The sequence below is a fragment of the Leuciscus leuciscus genome (assembly GCF_965113295.1).
Source record: "Leuciscus leuciscus genome assembly, chromosome: 24".
Taxonomy (NCBI): domain Eukaryota; kingdom Metazoa; phylum Chordata; class Actinopteri; order Cypriniformes; family Leuciscidae; genus Leuciscus; species Leuciscus leuciscus.
The window spans coordinates 9,220,764-9,245,150 of NC_138723.1; the positions used below are offsets into that span (position 1 = coordinate 9,220,764).

Here is a 24,387-nt window from a genome sequence, read left to right on the forward strand (position 1 = left end):
CTGCAGATAAATGCCACGACATTCGCGGCATCCGTATTAGCCAAATAGCATCTCAGCGCCGTGGTTTGGTGAGTGCAAAAAGCTGAAATCATCGAAACAGCGGGAGCCTCATTCAAGATTTGAATTCCCACAAAAAGTAGCAAAAACCACAATGTTCAGAGAATACATAATGATTGTGGTGGTCAACTTCAAGTGCTGAAATTTGTAACTTAATGTGTAACTTAATGTTAATGTGTATGTGAACACATAATAGCTCTGCTTTAATTCTTAGTGCCTAGCTGTCTACATAGACAGCATTTTATCTGTCTAAATCCATGTTTTGGTTTTCCTTCAATAAAATGTCAAAACAACATTTTCATTCTCTCTGGTGATGTATGCTGGACTTCTCCAATCATTAAGTCCACTTAAACCCCGTCTCATTCTTCCAAATGACTACAAGTTCACATTCAGATATGCCTCGAACCAATCAATAGAACCAAGCCCCACCCTTGACTGTTTTAATTTGATAATCCTTTATAGACAAATGTGTGTCAGGATACAAAAGGAAGGCTCAATCGCTACTTAAAAGTCAAATTTTAAGGCAACATTCTTTGCTAATACGGAAATCCCAGAAAAACTACTTTGCCAAACAATATGATGGTGGACTAGCTGAGTGAGCAACTTTTTAATTATTGTAAACTGTAAGAAAGCAGTATTGAACAAGTTACACATAAAAAAATGCAAATATTTTTACCCAATATGTGTGTGTTCTATATTTTTTATTAAAAGAACACCACATTGTAAGCTTAGCAACATGTGCTAACCCAAATCAATAGTGTCAAACCACAACTGAGCAGATTCTGTTCAAATCACCTCAAATCACCTCAATCTCTTGCTGAGAATGAATGACTTCCAAAGGCAAAATAACAACATACAACCCTTTAAAAAAAAATTACTGTTAAATAAATTGACTCACTCAAGCGTTAATATTCATGAACTGTCACAATGAGCCATCGCAATCGCAATCCGGAGACACCTCTGCTTTCTGTTTTTCTAAGAGAACAACCAATTAGGAGCCAATTTACAGGCTGTGAGGGGTCAAAAGGTCAAGGCATTGATGGATTGTGGGGTCTAAGGACACATCAATATAATCCCATCAAATACTGTTACGAATCCAACATCTCTGTCTATGAAAAGTAGCAGCATTTGTATGTGTGAGAATTAGACTAGTGTAAAAGTGTGAGGCCATGGACTGTTTTATGTTCAAATAAACCGCACATCCCACAACGCCGCACTGGGCTCGGCCCCAGAGGAGAAACTGCAGCAGGGGTGAGTTGGCAAAGGAATATAAAGACACATCCAATTGATTAATCAATAAATGTCAGCCGTAGATTAATTACACAGCCTGGAAGGCATACCAGCTGAAATTATGAAGACACCAAATTCAATAAAAGACTTTGGGCAGCACTTCTGGGTAGCATCAGTTAGACAATAAAAGTAAAAGGGCTATGAACACGGATCTACTCATCTGATTGGCAACAGACTCAAAATTAATCTGACATGCTAAACTCAATCCTGTTGAGTTCATCTCATGGGCTGCTTCCGGATTCACATGAGTGGAACGCTGTGCCATCTCAAAGTGAAAGGGCGGTTTGAAAGGTCAATACAAGTGAATTTATGAGTGTAACCTCACAGGCATCTTCCATCACATCCACCATCCATCTCTCAGACCTTCGGAGTGAGAGGTAGAGGGAGAAAAAGATGAGAGGAAGTGGCGGAAAAAGCTCAGACAGCCTTTAGGATGCATATGTCAAGCACTGGCAGTGTTTGTGCTTTGAGGAAATGTTAACGGATCATTCTCTGACCTTTGCTGATGTGTGTGTGTGTGTGTGTGTGTTTAACTATGCAATCAAAAAATCGTCCCATTCTTATATTCTGCTCAAATCCAATTTTATTGTGAGGTAGCTCACATTAGCTTTTAAATGTGGCCCATAACAAACACTAGTCCGGACATGCAACACTTTCCTACCTGGCACACAAAACACTGATGTAACCTCTCTGGTTCTACTCGCCCCACTCCAAGCGGGATTCAAACAGGCATTTCCGGCATGGGAGTCAGGCACACTAACAAGGATGCTAAAGATCGCAGCCTCTACCGTCAGACGCTAGCTCGCCTCTTGAGGCCAAGGGAGTGAGATTTACCCACACAGCTCTTTACTAGCAGGCCTCCGTTACACTCACCCCCCTAAACCTCACTCCCATCTGGGTCACGGCACCAATGTAACCCCTCCCGTTATACTTGCCTCGCTCCGAGCGGGATTTGGCGTTTCCGGCATGGGAGGCGGGTGCGCTAACATGGAACCTAAAAACCATGGTTTCTAGCATCAGTCGCATACGCGCCTCTTTACTAGCTGGCCTCGGTTACACTGACACATCCATTCATTTTGAGGGTAAGGGGGCAAAAAAAGGATAAAATTCAGTTGCTGAGCTAAAATTCGAATGCCACAGATAAGGGTCTGAATATTTAAGCAAATGTAATTATTCATTTTAATAGATTTTTTTTTTTTTTTTTTGCATCTGGTCATAACAAAATGTGAAAGAAAATAAGGGTCTGAATACTTTCACAAGGCATTATATACATTATATTAACATTAGTGGCGACATAAGTGGGAACATTATTTCCATAAATAAACTCTAAATTATGCTGTTTTTATATTTAAATTTGCTCATAAGGAAAACTATAAGGGAAAACTGCCAGTGTGTGAGTTTTATTGATTCAAAAAATAAAGGGAAATTATGTTCAGGTGGAGTACTCCTCTAAATGTCAAATCACACGAATTACAACCGAACTTTTCACAATGATGACACACTGCAGTGCAAGTGGCCCAGATTAGAATTGAAAATGTCAAATGTCATTGATTTCTGTTGTTCACACCATCATCCAAACTCAAGGATAATTGGGCCACATTCAACTGCATGTGTGATCGTAGCCTGTGTGTAAGAGTGTGCCTCAGCACATCTCTTTTTCAGTGATGACTATCAAGTGAGTAACGACGTGATGCATACACATGCTCATCACTTTCTCTGATCAATACACACACACATCAGCCTTCAGAAGGACATCAGGGCAAAGGGAAGCGTAGCTGTCACTGATGTGTCAAAACTGTCCCTACACACACATTATACAAACTCCTATACAAATAGTGATGACCTATTGATGTGCTGACACATCTGATCATTACATTATTTAGAAAAAGAAAAGGGATGTGTGAATGCAAGCTCAATTTCACACACTGTTGTGTTACAAAATGTGTCAGAATGTTAATAAATCCAACACAAATACAAATTTGCAACACTGCCAAAATGGATGCTAGAGCTAGCATTGTCATAAATTGTCTGTTTCTGTGTTCAGTTTTCTCTTTAGATTAACTAATTTGTGGACTTTGTGGACTTAGCGGATTACCCAAATAACTCATTTAGTTCCACAGCATTGAAAAGTTAAGGTAAATACCCTAAATACTGAGGTTTGTTACAAGCTGAAGTAATGCAACAAAACACACTTTAAAGCACCATTCACACTAACAGCAACTTTTAGCATTGAAACAATTAAATGTCAATTAGAGTTTCCAAGAAACAGCATCAACGACCACTGGACAACACACTAAACATTGTCTAAGCATTCGCATCTGCATTTGTATACTTGCGTTGAGTATGTTTCAGGCCTAGAGAGAGAAAGAGCACGATAAAAAGGCGAGGTCTGTTTTTATTCCTTGTCACATAAGCACATGTAAATGTATCCGCTATGGCTTAGGTTATAAAGTGTTTACTGAATGTTACAATCCTCTATATTGAACATACAGACATTCAGTGTGGTCAGCAACCCCTGGGCAAGTAGTCGTATCGTCCCAGTAGGGATGCACATACACACACATTGACAAGAAGATCTGCCTCGTAATGCCGGCTGGCAGGTCACAGAGAGATATCACTGTCATACACACACACACACACACACACAGACACACACTCCTGCCCTTCTGTCATCTGCCCCTGATAGCACCCAGAAAGCGTCTGATGTCGTTTCAACATCATATCTGGATATTGCAACATGCTTCCTTGCATTTCTGCCTCTTTCTCTCTATCTCACCTCAGTGAGACACTCTCTCTGTATATCTCATCGCATTGTTGAGCCTGCAGCAGTCAGCCCTTGAGCTACGCTACGATTGGCTGGAGATGATGTCATCTCTTCCGGAGAGCTCCGCAGCAGAGCGTGCCATTGGCTGGCAGCGTAAACGGTGGCGGAGTGCTGAGATCTCACTTTCATTCATGTGCAGCTGGGGAGGGGCATTTATTGGCGGGTGGCCCGTGACCTCACAGCTAAGGTTGCATTGTAGCGGTACACTGTTAAACTGTCCCAGTATAATGATACTTCAGACATACACTAGAATGAAGTGCTAATGGGAGTTTATAATGGGAAAGTGTAAAGCCCAGGGCTTTGTTCATGCAGCTCAGGTGTGCACAAACCCACGCGCACACACGCTAATGTCTGCACCAGCAGGCTTAACGGTGTTCACACATTCATTACACACACATTTACACGCAGCCACATGGTGACTGGAGCAACCTAATCAGTGCGTCTCTGATGGGGGTTGGGATACGGGAGTGGGGTTGTCCTGGAGCGTGAGGCTGTCACCATGGCGACACTGCAGATGATGCACTCCTCCTGGAATTGGGGGAGCTGAGTAAAGATGGAGAGTGCTGGGGAGCTCCCTTACACAGATAAACACACACCAGACTGCTTGCGTGTGTGTTTGGTGCCACTTAGTCAACCCAACTGGACATACACTAACCCTTCTCAACATGTGCGAAACCGTACCACACACACTAGGTATTAGCCAGCAATATCCCTCTGTGATGTCAATGTCTCTGTTCTCTCGCTCTCGTTCTCCACCCTGTACATGATGTCATTGTTTTTCTGTAGTTGCTGCAGAGACATATGAACGTGATTCTTTCCAGGATCTTCCAGATCGCAGAGGAGAAATCCACTCTTCTGGACGTTCAAAAACGTGCAGTTCTCTTCCTCATACTGCTTCTCATAGAGGACCTGCACCAATATGTGCCAGTGAATATAACTATATATAGAGTCCCTGCCTCACGCATTACCAGTAAAACTGGGTTAATTCAATTTAACATACAATGCAAAACTGGAGATTACATGTTCTACACAAGTCTATAACTAATCCAATCCAGACAACACAACAGTCTAAAGAAGCTTAAAAGATTTCAATTTAGTTATCACCACACTTTGACATGGCGCTGCTGAAATGGAATTGAATTCATTTACAGCAATTAACTGTCTAATCTTTCCTTCTCATCAATTTGTCATTTAGGGTGATTTGGTTGCTGTGTGGTGGGTGGTATCACTTCAATCTCAGACAATAAAATGCATTTTTATGTTTATTCTGTTGTACTGTGTTACCAAGCATGGCACAATTCTCTGCTGTCGACGGTAATTCACAGTAGTGTCTCTTCTAAATTGATGGGTGCTATGGTAATGCAATGATGCATACAGGGGCAGGTTGGAGTCCTGATGGAGCGACTATGAGTCCAACAAGTCGCTAGTACTCAAATGTCACAGAGATAGGAAATGCATGGTCCCTGCTTGAACTGGTCAAACACAGACAGATAAACAAGCCCGGTTTCATGCATGCCTGACACAAATGTCCATGATTTTTCAAATACCATATCAACAGCGTGAATGGATATAACATCAGCTCACACAAAACTCTAAATACCAAGGGTTATTTGCACTAAACACTACTCACTGATAAGCCATGATGCCAAGTCACGTACTGGACATATTTTCAACACTAGATAAGGCCATTTACAGAACACCGTTTAAAAAAAAAAAAAAAAAAAAAAAAGAAGAAGTTCAAAAGGACAAGCTATGTCTTAAACTTCCTTCACTGATCAAGTGTATTCTACATGCATGACTGATTCTACCTGTCTCCGACCCCACTGATAGCCTTGAAGTGGTTCCTTGTCTTGTGACCAAAACAAGTAATGACAAGGCCCCCTTAATGAAGTTTAAAAGAGAGAGCATATTTCTTGTGATGTCTCCTGAAGATCCCTCTCATATACATGCATTATCATGCATTCATCCTTTTATCAGTGAACTGGAAAGGGGCATGCGGTTGTCTATTGACCCTAAGGTCAAACCAGGATAAAGGTCAAGTGGACATACAAAAGAGTTTAGACTCCAGCCTACACCACTTCCCAGCCCACTTTCCTTTGGTCCCACCTGCTCAACGGATCCTTTGATGGACTGAAACTTTAGGACATCTCTTTCATGATACTGGCTTTTCTTTCACTTCAGAGGAAATGAATTCCTGGTGGTGTTGATAATCCACTGTCACTGAAGCATCTGATTGTGGATGCCTAAGACAGAGACACTTCTTGTTCAGTGCTAACAACCAATTGCACTGACCTATTGGATTTGCAATGTGATTGTCTTAGATATTAAACAGTGGAGAGGATGAGTCGAGGAAGGGATAGAAGAGAGACATGGCGAAACCCGCACAGAGATGAGCTGAAAGGGTCTCTTCGGCTCTTTGTGATCTCAACGCTCTCTTAAAGGGACGGAAGCATTAAAGACTTCTGATAGCTAGCCATGAAAAAAACTCCCTCTGATCTCTGTTCAGATAATAGAATAAACATATCTCATTAATTCCACTTCCATTCCACTAACACGTAAATAAAACATAAATAAAAAAACAAGCACACAACCAGCTCATAGTTTGTTAGATATAGTGCACTTATAGGACCCAACCACATCTCATTTCACCACATGGATTTCTTTGCCAACAATTTTCTGTGTATTTAATCATATTTTAAGATAAAGGAGAATATAGTCTTTGCTTGAGCAATCAAATGTCACATCAAATAAACCAGTGTTTCCCAACCCTTGTCCTGGAGTACCACAACCCTGCACATTTTGAATGTTTCCCTGATTAAACACATCTGGTTCAGCTCATCAGCTCATTGGTAGAGACTCCAAGACCTGAAATGGGTGTTTCAGATAAGAGACACATAAAAATGTGTACTGTTGGGGCTAAACCAGAACCAGGGCTAAAAGCCATTGCTTTAAACCATCCATATCACTAACCTGTCAAATTTTAAGGATCACCGGAGGCTATAGTTCACATCACAATAAATTATTGGATTTTAAAGTTACATTTATAAGTTAATCTTGTTGGTGAGGCGTGTCTAAACCTTATTCTGGAGGACAACCTTCCTTTAGAGTTTAGCGCCGACCCACATTAAACACAGATGAACCAGCCAATCAAGGTCTTCAGGATTTTTAGAAATGTACAGATAGGTGTGTTGGAGCAAGTATGTAGGAAGGTGGTCATCCAGGAACAGACAACTTTAGAATGGTTGAATTGTTGGCATTTGTTGGGGCAGTGTGATTCACAAACACATCCAACTATTGCACAGATGGCCTGTGACTAATTTAGCATTTTTGACAACTTCAGCATCTTAATTTGTGTGATAAGCAAAGCAGAACAAACATCATTAGTCTGAGAAGTATACACAATATGAATGAAGACTAATCCAGTCTCTGAGGGACTTCTAGTTCAGCCACATTATCAAAGGGATGAGAAGAAATTGGTACAGAAATAGTTTGGGGGGAGGTATATAAAAATCCTGGCACTCCAAATCCGCGTGGCGTTCATTAGGAGAGAAAACAGCCTTGTGTAATTAGGTTATCCTCACATTCAGTAACAGGGAGATTTACTCTTGAACTTTTCTGTTTAACAGCTGCTAAGCCGCCGCAGCCCTGGGGAAGAGACAGTGGCACCAGAGAGGATTTGGAGAGGATAGAAAGGAAAACATAAGAAAAAGACAAGAAAGAAAGAAAGAAAAGAGGGGAGAGGGACAGTCATACCCCTGAATATTTGAATATTAAATTATTGTTTTTTTTGGTAATGGCTGGAAGGGAGAGAGGTTGAGGGGGAATCTATGCAACTGAATCATGCACCAGATTAGAGCAACAACCCACCAAAGCAGACAATTACACTAGACTTAATGTGTCTGGAATCTGTGTTAATGGTAACGGGGTATTCGTTTCAGACCCCCAGTGTGAATGTGGTTCCCGACCCCTGGGGTTAAAACTGGCATCACCACATATGCAAGTGGGGTCGCAGGCGAAAGGACGGTCGAGCTGCCAGCCGACAGAGAATAGGGGGATTAAGATGAAACAATCAAAGTGCAACTGCAAGAGACAGATGGGGGATTTAGGGTTGATGCTGTCCCTGATAAACACGCAGTACCCTAGCCCAATTTAAATCAAGACTGCACCATCTTTACTGGTAATGAGGTTGATGCAGGGAATCATCTGAGATCACTGGGAGAACTGCACACTAAATCTCTGGGTCCAAACTGGGACTCAAACCCAAGTCTAAGGAAAAGGCAAGACATTTTTGGACAAATTGCAAGCAAAGTCTTACATTTACATTTTTACATTTATTCATTTAGCTGACGCTTTTATACAAAGCGACTTACAATTGCTATATATATGTCAGAGGTCGCACGCCTCTGGAGCAACTAGGGGTTAAGTGTCTTGCTCAGGGACACATTGGTGTCTCACAGTGGATTCGAACCCGGGTCTCTCACACCAAAGGCATGTGTCTTATCCATTGCGCCACCACCACAAAGTCTTATGGCTGGTTTAGAATTAAGTTTAGAAATATAAGGATAGGGCTTGAGTTACTTGGGGCAAAGCTATTCAAAATATCTACCTATATCACTACCCTGACAATTCCATAAACTGTAAAGCAAAAAATCCATTTGACTCAAAGGTACACACAAGGTCAAGCTACTTGAAAGAATTCAAATCACAAAGAAATTCTCCACTGTCTGTTTTTCTGCATGTGGAAATCAACTCAGAATGACTATTATCAATCTACAGCTGAGACACCACCATCTCCTCCTGGTGCGCTCTGAGCTCAGGTGGCCAATGAGATGAACATATACATCATTTCAGACAGTCTATGGACCTCTTTGGCCCCTACATGAATTTGAGTATTTTCATTTTGTTCTTAGTAAATGCCAAATTGTCATAACTGTGAGGTGTGCTTATACTGTGTGTATATGGCTTGCTCTAAGTTTGTGCTGTACACATACTAGCAAAGAGTTTTTCCTGTACAATGTTGAAAACTGTAAAAAATAAAAATAAAATCCTCCCTCACATTTGTACATATTTGATTATACTGAAAGTATAATATTTATATAGAACATTGTGGTAAGGGTTAAGTAACTGTACCCTTAGGGCTAGAATGTGAAATCTGTAAACTGTCTATAACTTATGTTAAAATGCACTGTAAACATGTTGTTTTTAGGGACATATTTTTACCATCTGCACCTAGCTGTGCATTTATAGTAAGACAGTGTCACTCTGGCACTCTGTAGTGCAAAACACTATAATTTCATCACCTTAAACGCCCTCTGTTTAGCTTTTAAAAGCAACAGGAAAAACAAACAGAGAGGGTGAGAAAAGTAAATGAGGCAAACAAGTACTGTTCTTCTTTTTATAGTGCTTAGTGCACCACCCAAACTCAGAGCCAAAATTGTACTGTTGTTATCCAGTCCAAGTTGGCTGAAATAGAGGACAATTAGACGACACCCATTCCCCTTTCCCAGCCTTCCCACTGAAATCCTATGTTGTTCTGAGATCATGTATCAGACCTCGACAGAGTAACTCAGAGTTTTTTTTTTTTTTTGTATTCTGAGCCTTGCATGAAACAATATATCTTTGCTTTCAGATATAAAAAGCATGACCTCCAGAGCTACTTTGATGCATTCTCCTCTTTCCTGAGCCCCATTACAATCCACTACATAACCGCAGGGTGACAACAGAGCCCTGCCTGCCCGCTCATCTAACTGTGCATCATCAGCACTAGTGTTACAGTTGAGCCAAAGTGAGCTGAGCCCAGTCGGCACATCGACTCACATACACACACACACACACAGTGCAGTGATATCATAGCCCAGGCTGGTGGAATGACACAGTTGTTGGGTTTGCACAATTGTAACGGGCCAAACACATAGCCCTGAGGGGCACCCTTCCCTGCAAGCAGATGCCCTGAACTGAGCAATCAATATGTATGCTTGCATACACCACTACACACTGGAAATGTGACATGCATATTCCTCTACTTCTCATGCAGGAACTCCTCATGGCACATTTAGAGATGATGTAATCCAGATCCACACCTTTTCTCACGCATCACACAGCATATACATGTACATACTCTGTGGCTGCATGCTCACACACACAAGCATTCAGGGGGTGCCCCCCTCTCACCTGCACCTGCATGAAGGAGCCCCTGTAGAAGCAGCAGGCAGCCGCTGACAGGGCACTCCACAGGCTGCATCTCTCCGTCATGGCTCCGGTCCTCCTCTCTTCAGCTCGTCCACCCCTGGAGTCCACTAGAAGCCCTGGGTCATGCCCTGTCTCCTAGCGTTCACCCCGCGCTCAAGCCACTGCCGCAACTGATCAGTGCTATCGCTGTTCCACTGGAGCCAGCGTCATCCCAGATCTGCACCGGCTTCCTCTCTCTCCCTTCTCAATGTCTCGATCTCTCTCTCTCCCTCTCTGACTTTCAATGTATCTCTCCCACTCAGTTCCACTGCCTCTTACTCTCACTCTAGCGCTTGCTATGCTTCACAGCGCTGGCAGGGATTACCTCATCGCTCTTGGATGAAAGCAGCGGGAGGGGGGAGGGACGGAGGGGGAGAGAGAGGGATGTAGAAAGAGAGAGATGCTTGCAGGCACTGAGACCCCACCCACCCCCTCCTCCAGGGCTCCAAACAATGCTGGGGGGAGAGAGACAGAGAGAGAGAGAGAGAGAGAGAGAGAGAGAGAGAGAGAGAGAGAGAGAGAGAGAGAGAGAGAGAGAGAGGTATGTGGCGCACGCATTCAGCACCTACTCAAAGGAATTTTCCCTTTTATTCCGGTTTGAAAGACTGCAAAAGAAAAGCAGGAGGGGGGCAGTCAGTCTATAGACACTCACCCTCATGCACATACACTCTTCCACACCCACTGAGTCGCAAAAGCAGAGAAAATAGTTAAATCCAGGCACACATGACTGTTTGTGTACAAGTAAAAAAATAATAATAATACTACAAAAAACGGGAGTGGATGTTGTAAGTCTGGGCATGCAGGATCTATTTAGAATCTGATTTGTGCTTGGAAATAAAATGATGTTTTCTAGGAACGTAGTAAAAACCTGCTAATGAGCCTCAGTCTTTGAATATTCCCTATTGGATACTACCCACGCACATACTTACTCCAGATAAAATGAGTCTGACTCTGGCACAGCAGTCTAGGGTGGGGCGTTTGCTCCCTAGGGACTATTGTGACATCAAAATGGACGCCTTGCTATGGCAACTAACTGAAAGCTTTGACAGCAGCATCCTTAAAGGAATAGTTCATCCAAAAAAAAGGGAAAGACTGTCATTTGCCAAACAGGAATAGGCTGAAAGTTAATTAGTTATTCACAAGATAATCGTTCCCTCTGTAATAGCTCTCAAATATTATTTGTGTTTCTGCATATTCAAACTTTACGTATTAAGACTTGGTAGGTTTTCCATCGAATGGCAATGGATCTTGCATGTCTTGTAACCAAACACGCCATGTCAAGTTAGAATATGTGCAAATGAGATTAGAGAGCTACTGTGGTGGAGGAAGAATATTGGTGAAAAATGACTACAATTTCAGTCTGTTTGTCACATGAAATCCTATTGCTTCAGAAGATGTGGATACAATATACAGTACAAGTTGAAATGGACTACAATTATAGTGTTTCTTTTTATACTTCAACAGCATCCGCCCCCATTCACTTTCAGTGTATGGACAAGAGCAGTCTGGACATTATTCAAAACTTCTCCTTTTGTGTTCCATGGAAGAAAGTAAGTCATATGAGTACGGAATTATATTAGGGTGAACAAATGATCATTCTTGGGTAAACTATCCCATTAAATCAGGGGAGTCCAATCCTGTTCCTGGAGAGCCAATGTCCTGCAGAGTTTGGTTCCAGCTTGCTGCAACACAATTGCCTGTAAGTTTGTAGTAATACCAAAGACCTTGATTAGCTGGTTCAGATGTGTTTAATTAGGATTTAAATTGTGCAGGATAGTGGCCCTCCAGGAGCAGGATGACACACCTGCTGGACACGCAATATGTCTGTAAGGATCACATCAGTATTTTGAGTCTATAAATTTGGTTCTATAACAAGCTTACTAAGAAATGATGCTTACAGTATCAACTAGGGAAGTCACACAATGAAAAAACAAAAGATATAATTAGACGAAACCCATTCCGCAAAGAAATCTCACTGATGCTATTGTGAATTTGCAGATAATCCTCTCAGAACATGTTAATTTCATGTTGAACGCTCATCAGCCTAAGACAAAAGGAGAATGAATGTCAAGTTGAAGCGCTTACAGTGTAAAAGATAGAGGTGTAATCCATTGTGTGGGTTAAATATGTTATGGTGTGTGTCTGTCTCATGAGATCATGCAATGAAAAAAGGATTTCATGCTATTTCCACAGATATGATGAGGAGTCTCACATGACACACATGGTGACAAACATATGGCAATCACAGACAGATTTTTGTGAGAGATGAAATTACTGCCTAAATTGACTTTTTGTAGCTTGATTTCCCAGTGGCTTTGTGGTATCAGAGCATTGCTGTACTTATTTGAGTGTCCTGACCAGAACAGCACAGCAATAACTGCACAACCAATGGTGTGAGATTGGGACGGGACTACCTGTTTGTTTAACCAATGGCAGATGGAGGGAAATGTTTGAAAACAGACATTATTCTTCCAATTCCATCCCATTGAAATCATGACCTTGGCCTAGCAGTATTTGAGATAAACAGATAACTTCTGAAACTCTAAAAGAGATATACATTTTATTTAATCTCATTGCTATAGGAGAAATAACATGTGTCATGTCTAGGAGAAACAATTGTGATAATAAAGAGAACTCGATTTTTCTTGCCTTCCTCTCTGTCCCAGATCTCTACTTTCTGAGCTTCCTCTCTGTTTCTTGTTTTCGGTATCACGCTGTTGTGTGTATCTATGCTGATCATGGATTTTTTCCTCACAACCCCTCCTCAATCTTTCATTCAATCTCTCTCTCAGTTAAATATTAATTACACAGTGAGTGTCCTGGAGGCAGGGTGCAGTGGTACAATGGAGAGGAGCTAGACTCTGTGAGCGAACTGATAATGAGGAGGTGGAGAGGGTTTGTCTCTCCCTCCATCTGCCTACAGGGCCCGAACGCCTCACCTCCCCCATCCCATTAACATTAATGAGCTCGGCCCCCCTTGGAATTCTGGGTATTGTAGTTGCCATGTAGTGGCTCCTGCCCAAGTCGGCACTGCTTTTGCTGATCAGGCAGTTTGGTCATTTGGTTTGATCTGTAGCAGTAATAGAAGACCATGAGAAGCATGTTAGTGTGTGAGGTCTAGTCAATTTACAGTATAATCAATGCAGAGCTGTGTATATATGGATTTGATTTAAATTGAATAACTGGCTGTTCTGTATGTATTTCCATGCTGAAAAAAAGGAGGGAGTGGAAAAAAAGGGATATCACAACCTCCATCTTTCACCAGCTGAGTTTACATCACTTTGTCTTTCTCAATTCATTGCCTGTCTTTCTTCACTTACTGTTCACCTCTCCATGTCTCGTTCTTCTTATGCATCACTATTACTATTGCCATTTTTAAAACGCCTAACCATGAGAGCACAAATCATGCAGCTTGTTGGGGAAATGGTGCTGTTACTTTACTAAGCAATTTAAATTATGATCTTTGCCTGGTGCACAATAAAAACACACAAAACACATTGAAAGAGGGACCTGAGACATAACTTGCATCCCAAATATCACAGAGAACAGGGACTGGCCTCTTTTGACCAGTAAAAAAAAGACATCTAGAGCAACCACCTAGCAATGCCTAAGCAATCTCCCATCCCATAGCATTTACATGGAACATCACCGCAATTGCTTACCTTACTACTTGTCCAAATGAACTATTTTTAAAGTCCCCATGAAATAAAGAATTTTTTTTTAGGCTTTTAGTATTAATATGTAAGCCTTAAGGTTATCTATAAGAAAGTGTGCTCCAAAACAATGACAAAATTCGCATTTAGAAGATTTAAGCATTCAAAACGTAGTCTCTCACTTCTGCTAATATGGATCAATGATTTTGATGACATCACTCTGCATTTCAGCTTCTCATCAGATTTTCTGTCCAATCAAATGCTCTCTAGAATCTAAAGCGTCCCGCCCCTTGCTGTATTTTAAAAATGCTGTATTTTAAGGGAGATTAGGAGGAGAAACGGTTAGAGATTAAGGAAACTGCGGCTTTACCGAGCTCAACGGCTCTGGTCGAGCTGTGACATAAACTAAACGCTATTGGCTATTTAAAAAAAGGGGAGGAGCTGTTTGATATGTCCCGCCCTGTCTTCCTGTTTGAGTGGAAATTACGTCAACACATCGAATAATGCTACGCGTTTCAAAGCACTTCAGTGTGCCTTTAAGTACAAATATCAGTTCATGTAACAAAAATGACCATGGTCCTAATATGATTTGCTGGACATGGTACAATGGCAATACCATGCTACTAGATACTAGCTATGATTTTTTAGACAAGTATCAAAGTAAAATCATGGTATTACTTTGGGAGTACCATATAAACACTGTGGTACAAACTACTGTAGTGCTGTTACGAGAGATCAGCTTTGGTATCTTTCAGTAGAATTTTCAGTGATACAATTATTGAGAGGAAACTGCAAATTGGTGTTAGCGGCAAGCAGAAAGGTTAGGAGTTCAATCCTGAGGTGCTGGGAAAAGTGTGAGATCTAGGAACAGCCGAGATAATGAGATGGCAGCCCAGCAGAAAATAAACATCGTGTATCAACGGCTGAATGGAAGAACGCAATCGCGAACACCTCAAGTGTCTTGGCCTCTGGGAACGCTCTGTTCTGGAGCGAAGACCAGTTGTTCGTCTCTGTTTCCAGTTGAAAGAGCTGTTTTTTGCCATTACAGTGAGCATTCAGGGCAGAGACTCATTTTAACTCAGACACCATTAAACTTTCATATTGTGGTGGAGAAGAGAGGCATCCAAGAAATGGAGGGAAAGGCTGCTGTGCATCCAATCAAAGTAGTACAAATCTACCGCAGATTCATCTGTCACTCGGTAGAAACTAGTCAGATTTGACGCATACCAACATGGACAGGTTATCTAACAAAAAACATCAATAGAACTATAGAAGGTAAAAAAAAAAAAATTTTTTTAAAAAATGCTAGACCTATGCAGTTTCTAGTAATTATGTTTAAAGGATGGAAAGGATTTTAAGGATGTTTTGTTGCTTTTGTACAATAAACAGTTATGGTCCTGCTGTGTTGCCACTTGGCCGTAACCAGGGTTTGGAAATGAGAATGGTCTGGGGTGGGTTGTTAAGAAAATATAATAAAATATACAATAAAACCTACAAATGCACTAATGTAATTTGTCAGAATCTTTCTCTGTCTCTGTTCTGTCTGTTTTGGGGGAAGGATGTTGTTAAATTATACCTTATTTATTACATAACACTTTGATAAGACTTTATTTTAGGCTTATTTGTTTATTATTCATGCAACAATACTTATTACTGCATGGATATTACTATATGGATAAGTAATAAGAACTTTGTCTGTGCTCTAACAGCGTGAATGTTTTTATAATGACTTTGTGAAAGGTTAACTACAAAACTGAACAAAATAGCCGTTTTCATTGCCAGTGTTTGCATTTAGCATATGCACTTGTTCTACAGATATGTGTACTTGTGTCATTATGATACTGTTTGTTTTATAGCATTGATACCGTTTCTTACAGATAAAATAATGAAGATCATTGCGTTTCTCTTTTCAAGCCCTATTCACTCCCGCAGCATCTCGCAGTGACATACATCGCTCTCCATCGTTTTCACACCACAGACGATAAACAATTTAGCTAACTGTCTAAACTGAATTATACATGCGTTCACTCATAGGAGTTTTAAACTGCTAACTAGTCATTAGTGCATTGAGAACTTTAAATTGTATTTTTTAATATGAAAAATGTACCGAGTTTCGGACCTCGATGGCCTCATAGCTGACTATGACCATGTTGCTACTCTTTTCAGCCAGTTCTTTTTAGTGAACCAAAATCATATTGCATGACCAGTGATGTCAAAATCCCAAGCAAATGGCCCCTATGATCAGATTATTTTTTTAAAAGCAATACGTTTTTATTATGTTATGTTGTATATAAGGCTTTCGCGACTTAAAGGTACACTATGTAACTTTTTTTGTTCAAAAATAACAACATTTAAATAATAAGTCAATACATCATACATTTTTCTTCCAAAATGTATTTTTGTCTTACGCTGATTCACTAGGGTAAGCCTATTGTAACTGTTTATATTTTAGACCTGGCGGCTGGTTTTCGTAGGAAACTGTGTAAATGTGTCACTCGTCTGTGCGTGTCTCGTCATATCCGTAAATAAAGAAAACTCAGGCTACTTTGGCGCGTGTATAGTGTGTGAGTGGCAGAGGTTGTAACAACGAGTAAGAAAGGTTGACATGGAGTAGCTAAATCTTCAACCTCCAGGGAATCACACGTTTTAAACAAACGGCGAATAGAGGAGAGTCTGCTGGCAAAAAGAGAACGTGACAGAGCTCGTAATAAAACAAGAATCAACATTGGATTGGCTTTTCTGAGATATCGAAAACTGAGGGATTGTTTGAAATGTTGTCAAAGCAACACAGAGATAGTGTTTTTATTACTCAACAGATGAGTAAAGTATTTTATTGAACAGATAACTTGCCATATGTAGCTCTTGAACAGAGTTGATAGTAAATCATTATCTATTGTGAAGGGTAATTTCATCCGCAGTCACGCAGAGCCGAAGCACAACCAAAACAATGTTCTTCTGCAAAATTCATGCAGTTTTGTTTTTTAACTGCTAGAGGGTTAAACTGCATTGTGTACCTTTTAATCATTATAGTTAATGGCTGGTTGTTTATAAGACATTGTGTAAAGACAAACATTATCTTTCCAGATTTTTTTTAAATAATGGAATTCAAATGAATACACAATGAAATATGTTACATTCTACATTTGCCAGCAAACTGCAGAGGTCAGCATTTTCCCAAACGTTTCATCCTCAAAAGTACTAAAAAAGAATTAAGGAATCAGAATAGTTTACTTCCTCACAATTCCCATCCATTACACTGTGTGCATGTGCACAAAGAAGAAGTTTCAGTATTTGTGTGCATATGTTTTATACAGTATGTGTGTAAATGAGAATGTGTGTTTTGAAGGCTTGAGGGTCATGTGGGCCTGGCCACACCTAACCTTCCCTTACACAGAGCTTCAGGAGATGAAGAGCAGTTTACAGCGCCATCTAGAGGCAGCAGAGTTCACTACACAGCAATTAAATGCAGAATCTAATATCTTAATGACTGTAAATAAGGGCAGGCACAGGAAGGACATTAATTTGCACCAAATCAGCACATTCCAAAAGTACTCATTAGATGAATTTCTTATTACATCTCCAAATGGTGCATTTAGTTAATTAATACAGGGATTTTGCCTAATTAAGCATGAAATAACCATATTCAGCAAGTTGTCAGGAGGAAGCCTCAAAGAACAGACAGATTGAAGAAATAGATAGATATATTAACAGAATTCTTTCCAGCTCCTACTTATAAGGATGAGAGATTTGCCTAGTTTTAATACATTTTACCAAGTGACTTCTTGCTAAGAGAAAGAAAAAAAGCCTTACTTCCACATATTCTCCTTGGTTGTCTGTGGTGTCCAGCTGTCTGTGAAAAGAAAAATTATTCATATTATATATTATGCAATATAGTTAACTGTAAGCTAGTCGTATTTGTAAAATAAACCTCCAAAATAAAACACCAAAGCAAAGCTGACTGCAGATTATCCCACTTTATGCACAGGTACTTACATTGCAAACTAGCTAAATAAATTGACATGAAAAATTTAAAATATTGAAAGCCACCTCAAGGTCAAACTTAGGGAATTTAGGGAGAGGATGAGACTTGTAATGAGACTGATGTCATCAAAAAGCTATTTTTCTACTCTTCCTGTTTCATTTGTTTTCATGTCAGAAGATGCTTAGTAAAACTCAATGAGGAACTTGACCTTTTTTTAACATCCTAAGGAAGTGAAAAGGGTGTTCCTTCACGTTCCTCCCTCTGCACATCACATCAATGACACGATGAAACGAGGTTGAACCAAAAACAGGAATTGCAGAGACAGAGCATTTGACCACAGTAATTGGAATATTAATTTATTAAAATGGCATATGATAGAATCATTCTTTTACTTTTTTTTACAGGCAAATCTGTCTTTTCAGACCAATTAAAATACATTGAAAATGAGAAAAGCAGCATTATTTTTTTTTATTTTTTTTTTTTATGTTTCAGGTTGTGTGGAATATTTAGAATGAAAGAGGAATATATTACTGATTTGTTCATTTTTATATTATCAATTTAAAAAAAAAATCAATTAAACAGCCTATACACATTATATAAAAATATATTAAAATATATATGTTGTAATTTATTTTCATGTTGAATGTTCAAAAGTTTCAGAAATTGACTTTAATAAACCCTGAGGAATTTTCATCGGTGTAAAAGTGTGATAACTAGCCCCAGTTTTTCCTACATGTACATAACAGAAAGAGTTTTTGGTAAGAGGAAAATACTAAAAAAATAAATAAAAAAATAAAAAACTACCACAAAATTTGTATGTTGTAAATTTGTACGTCTCGGTTACGACTGTAACCCTGGTTCCCTGAAGAGGGAATGAGACGCTGCGTCGAGATGCTGTGGGAAAGCCTCTGCGTGATTGTCCAATGGCGTTACGGTACGTCATGTGAGGTCATCAACCAGGAAACTATAAAGCATACCTGGAACAAACAGTCACTAGCTTCTGATAGGCTGAAGCAAGTCGCTCACAGGCATGCAGGGAGTATGGCAGGGTGACGCAGTGTCTCGTTCCCTCTTCAGGGAACCAGGGTTACAGTTGTAATCCGAGACGTTCCCTTTCAAGGGAACTCGAGCTGCGTCGAGACGCGGTGGGAACACTATACCCACGACGCCATAGTAACAAGTGCCTGTCCGTGTGAAATCTCTGCGCACACCAAGAAGAAAGCACCTGCGCCCCTGGAGTGGAGCCGAGGTCAAGGTCAAAAACCTCACTAATGTGTGCGGCGAGGCAACATCCCGCCACATCACAAACATATTGGAGGGAACTCCTGATGATAATGTTTTAGAAACAGCCATACTCCTAGTCTCCTGGTCACAGTGCCACGAAGGAAATGTTACTAGAGGGTGTATCCCCAAGGATACACCACTTAAAGGGACGTGGTATAAGCAGCTAAGGCCTCCATGTACACCTTTAGTGTGGAGGGGGATAGACCTGTAGAGAACCGTTCCTGCACGAACTCCAGCACTGCAACCACTGGGCAGATAACTGGGTCCGGCTGGTGCTCTCCGCACCAGGAAGTGAAAAATATCCACTTCAAGGTGTAGAGTTTCCTCGTGGAGAGGGCTCTGGAGTGGAGGATGGTCTCAACAACCTCAGTTGAGAGACCTGAACTTATGAAATGGGCCCCCTCAGAGGCCAAGCCCAAACTTTCCACAATTGAAACTTATAATCCCCATAATCTACACACTGCACACGCGAGCCAAATAATCTTTTTTGACTTTCTTCCCTTGAGAAGAAAGCCAACAGGAGCAGAGCTAAAACTCTCGATAGTGCATATGTTACACGTCGGGAATTTATGAATGAACACTTTCAGCCCCCTTTTACTAGAGCTGATTGTGCATGCTCCACTCCCAAAGAAACAACACATAAATCGCGTGTGTCCCCACTCGTAATAAGCGAGGGCAGGGACGAACACACAATCCAAAAAGCTGTTTGCTCGCCATTATACTCCTGTCTAGATATATAATATGCTTGTGGAAAAACAACACAGAGCGCTTGCTGAAGACACAGAAGCTATTGACTGTTTGTTCATGCTTTATAGTTTCCTGGTCGATGGCGTCACATGACGTTCTGTCACGCCATTGGACTGATTTCATACGTGCTTCATGACGCAATCACGCAGAGGCTTTCCCACAGCGTCTCGACGCAACTCGAGTTCCCTTGAAAGGCAAACAAACTTATGGGAAGAGTGATGTTTGATAAATCTGCAACAGCAAATTCACTGTCAAATCATGGCAAGAAAAGTTGGAAAAGTGGGAAAAGTTTCATAAACGCAGAAGTGTGTAGAAACCACTGCCAAACACACTGAAAAGACATTGAATTAATGCTCAGTCAAAGAAGTGAAACAAGTGTGTGTTAAACAGAAGTTTTAACGCTATCTCACAACCAAGATTTTATGAGGTGACCTCTTGAATTTAGACTATGCATTATGATCTTCGTTTAGTGAAAGATGATCTTTTGTACTGTTTTATCAGTGGTTGTCCTGGTAAAGTGATGCTGGTGAAGCTCTTAAAAACATTGCATACAAACACAGGAAGACTCTTAACACAATGTTTCCTGAAGACATTTCCCACATCCTCCAGCTGTGCTGGCTGACCTCACATCATTATTCTCTTTCAGCCATATGCACAAATGACAAGGAAAATATCTTGCTCGCAAACAACAAACCAGGTGTCGTTCATAAAGAGCTATGACCAAGTACAATCTAATTATAATAAACCAGGGTACAATGCTTTTGTAGCATACAGTCTGACTGTATTAAAATGCCTCCCCAAGACAAGATACCATAATAATACCGTGTTATTATTATTATTTTTATTTTTTTGCCATATAATGTCTCAAAGTAACAAAGCATTATCATTTGATATTACAACTATGGACACTTTTGTAAAGGCAATGTTGAATTCAAAGTATATAGTGATAAAAAGTTAACTAATTATTTTTTCAAGTTCACTATTTACTAAATACTTCTATCATATATAAAGCTAAAAATAACATGCAATTTAGCCACTACTGTCATTATAATTGAAAAAAGTAAAATAAATTAAATGAAATCACTGAAAGATTATGAAAAGTGTTGAATGTTTGACATTTACTCTGCGACACACACAACATACTGACAATGATAAACTCACCTTAGATCCTTGTGCAACTTCATACTCAAACACTTACAAATGAAAAGACAACACCAAAAACTTTTTCTTAAAAAAAAAAAGACCCAATGGAGTGTTTCCTAATTTAAAATTGTAAATGAAATGTCCCAGTCTGTTCCCAGACTACAGTCTGTCAAGTCGTTGTGCAAGCTGAGAGGAATGAACAGCAACTTTCCTTTGAATCCCTGTTCACCCGGTTGCTCTCTGCTGCCCTCTAATGTGAATTTATGAGGGTCACTGTTGAAACACTGGGTGCTTCTCAATACTTAAATTGATGCTTCCTCATTTCCTCGCTCCTCCGTCCTCCAGCCCGTGACCCGTAAACCGATCGAAGTCAGCCATCTTGGAGGACATCTCAATTCTCTAACTGCACCGTGAGGAACGAGGAGTGAGGAAGCTTCCAGAGTAACCATGAGTGAGGATGCACGGGTGTATTTATGCTTTACCTTTGCGGTTTAAATAAAGCCATATATCCCACATATTTCGACAGGGCATCTTAATTTATTATTTTTATTTATGAATTTCTTGAATAACCAAAATTCAACAACATAAGGGCAGATCCTTTGAGCACAGCTGATGACACTTTGTTGGACCCTATGGAAGTCATTGGGGTCCATCAACTGTTTGGTTACCCATATTCTTTAGAATATCTTCTTTTGTGTTCAGCAGAAGAGAGAAATTCATACAGGTTTGGAACTACATGAGGGTGAGTAAATGATTTTTTTAATTTTTTGGTGAACTATCCCTAATATTCTGGCATTTTGTTATCACCATACAAAAAAAAGTAACACGAAGGTTTCCAGTGGCGTTTAGGACGGGCCCTTGAGATAAACTGTATTAGACTGCATGTTCAAATGCACAGAGCAGATCTCGGAAAATCACGGTAATGTTTTTTCTCAGCCTCCATCTCATGAGATCATCTCAAGCGTGACATCAATCCTGATGTACATGTACAATGAGCCAGAACCGCTTTCACAAAGGAACGAGAGCATATATTGTATCACAAAACCACGCTGTCACGGTATGTGGCCAGACACGAGGATTACTCTCGTCTGACATTACAGTGCAGCTTCCTGATTTATCTGTGAAGAGTTGAAGGAATGAATGAAGCATTTACATAGCACTTTATTATCTACTATTGTGCACCCAAAGCGCTTTACAAATGTGGATGATTCGACGGCAGCTTTGACTGTCGAGAAGAAAAGTGCGCAACATGGGCGTATATCGGCCACAAAGGGGGTGACCCTCTGACACCTAAAATGACAAATGGGACAACCTAATCTTTTTCTTTGTCATTGTAAGTCCACAAGACCGCGAGTCTACATTAAGTGTGCCATTTGGGACAGGGATAGTATTCGAGATGCTATTGTGTGAACAGGATATTTCGACACTCAAATTCTCGAATCATTCTCTAAACTGGACATGGAGTGTCTATCGAGAGTGGCATTCTCCAAAAATTGGATTTTACCGACATTATCAAGGACTTTTCAGCTAGAAAAACAGAAGAAAAGTTTCTTAAGTTATGTTGTTCGAATTTATTCATACACAAGCATGATTTGAAAAGTCGTACTGTAACACTGTAGCCCAGTGGCCTCAGGTTTATCTCAATGTGTCCCTGTCTACACCCTTACCTTACCTTCACTACATATTGGATTTAATACAGTATGTCATCGCGATACAGGCTGCAGCACAGACATCTTGGAGCTGGAAGCAATGTTCACAAAATGGGGTATTTTGTTTAAGGCGAGTTTACGGTAAAGATTTACGAACAGAAACTTGAAGCTACTTGGTCTGTAACACTGTTTCTACACCAGTGCATCCTTGGACACTTTAAAGCGAATACTCCAGACCCATTTGTCCTGTTGTTGGGAGAGCAAGCGCGCATTAACTGTCGGTGACTTGCCACGCGTCCGGTGTAGACAGAATCACTTGCTTAATTCGAAACCTAGATAGTAAGAGTAGTATACTAGTATGTGGTTCCAAATACAGCAACTAATGGGTTCTATGTGCTTTTGTTATGTGTCGCGCCATTTGCTTCCGGTTTAGACAGATGTGTAGCAAGGTTGTGAGACTAAAACTATTTGTCAAAAAACATTTTCGTAAACTGAAATAAAATAGAAATTTCAACATATATGAAAAACTAAAATGAAACAAAACTGACAACAGTAACTGAAAAACAAACTAAAATAAAATAATAATTAGCAAAAATAAATAATCGTTTTCGTAATTAATAAGCTCTCATACTGTACCGGAAAATCAAGTTTTTCCATTAGACAGCGCTACTTTATTTTTCAATGTAAACACGAGCTAGATGTGGACATGTGACCGTTGCGCTCGCGTCTTTTGCAGCCTTATTTTAAGAGAGATAACCATCTCATGTGAAACTTAATAATAAAACAGATCCCACACATATTAGACAGGATACCACACTGAGCAGAAAACGGAAAAAACAAATAGCATGTCTAACCCACATTGACATAGCCTACATTTGTCAGAGTAGAAGTAAAGTAAATGTCTGGTCTGAATAGAACACATGAATATGAGTATATGAGTTTGAATAGAACTCTGAATAGAATATTGAATAGTCTGAATAGAACAGATGCATATGACTATATGATATTAAAATATACAATAGACAAAAAGCATAAATGGATCAATACGAGAATAATATTTGAAAGGATTAATCATTGAAATAACCAATACAAAAGAATCATAATACGCATTTTTTTTCTTCTTATACTCCACGTTTTAACAAGATTTATCTTTAATATGAATGAGTATGAATGAATAATTTTTACTTTTATACTTTTAAGTTTAATTTGTTTGGTTCTTTGTTCAATCTCAAAAATGATTTTATTTTTATTATTAAGAGGTTTGCACAAGAGTTAACTGTAAACTGCAAACTTTGCTGAAATTAAATGTCTTTAACTGGAAGTAAACTATAGGCCTAATTACTAAAACTAAAACTGAAATTAAATATATAAAAAACGAAATATAAATGTGTTCACAAAATAAAAAAATTAAATAAAATGAACAAAACCATTAATGAAACTAAATAAAACTAAACTGAAATTTATAGGAAATTTGAAAATTATATTAAAATAAAAACTAATTTAAAAATGCAAACCTATAATAACCTTGAT

General features: G+C 39.8%; 1 protein-coding gene across 3 annotated transcripts in view; it reads right to left on the minus strand.

Annotated features, from left to right (window-relative positions):
• Window positions 1–24,387, minus strand: part of sh2d3ca (SH2 domain containing 3Ca) — a 56,544-nt gene that overhangs the window by 24,692 nt on the left and 7,465 nt on the right. The window contains exons 1-2 of one of the 3 annotated variants that reach the window (XM_082158789.1): window positions 21,227–22,708; window positions 17,863–17,902 (exon numbers count right to left, since the gene is read on the minus strand). In XM_082158789.1, coding sequence (XP_082014915.1) covers window positions 17,863–17,902; window positions 21,227–21,249 — 63 coding nt within the window. In that variant the 5' untranslated portion in view covers window positions 21,250–22,708. Of the gene's footprint in view, window positions 1–10,342; window positions 14,051–17,862; window positions 17,903–21,226; window positions 22,709–24,387 lie in introns of those variants that run through there. The other 2 variants (XM_082158787.1, XM_082158788.1) reach the window with 2 other exon arrangements.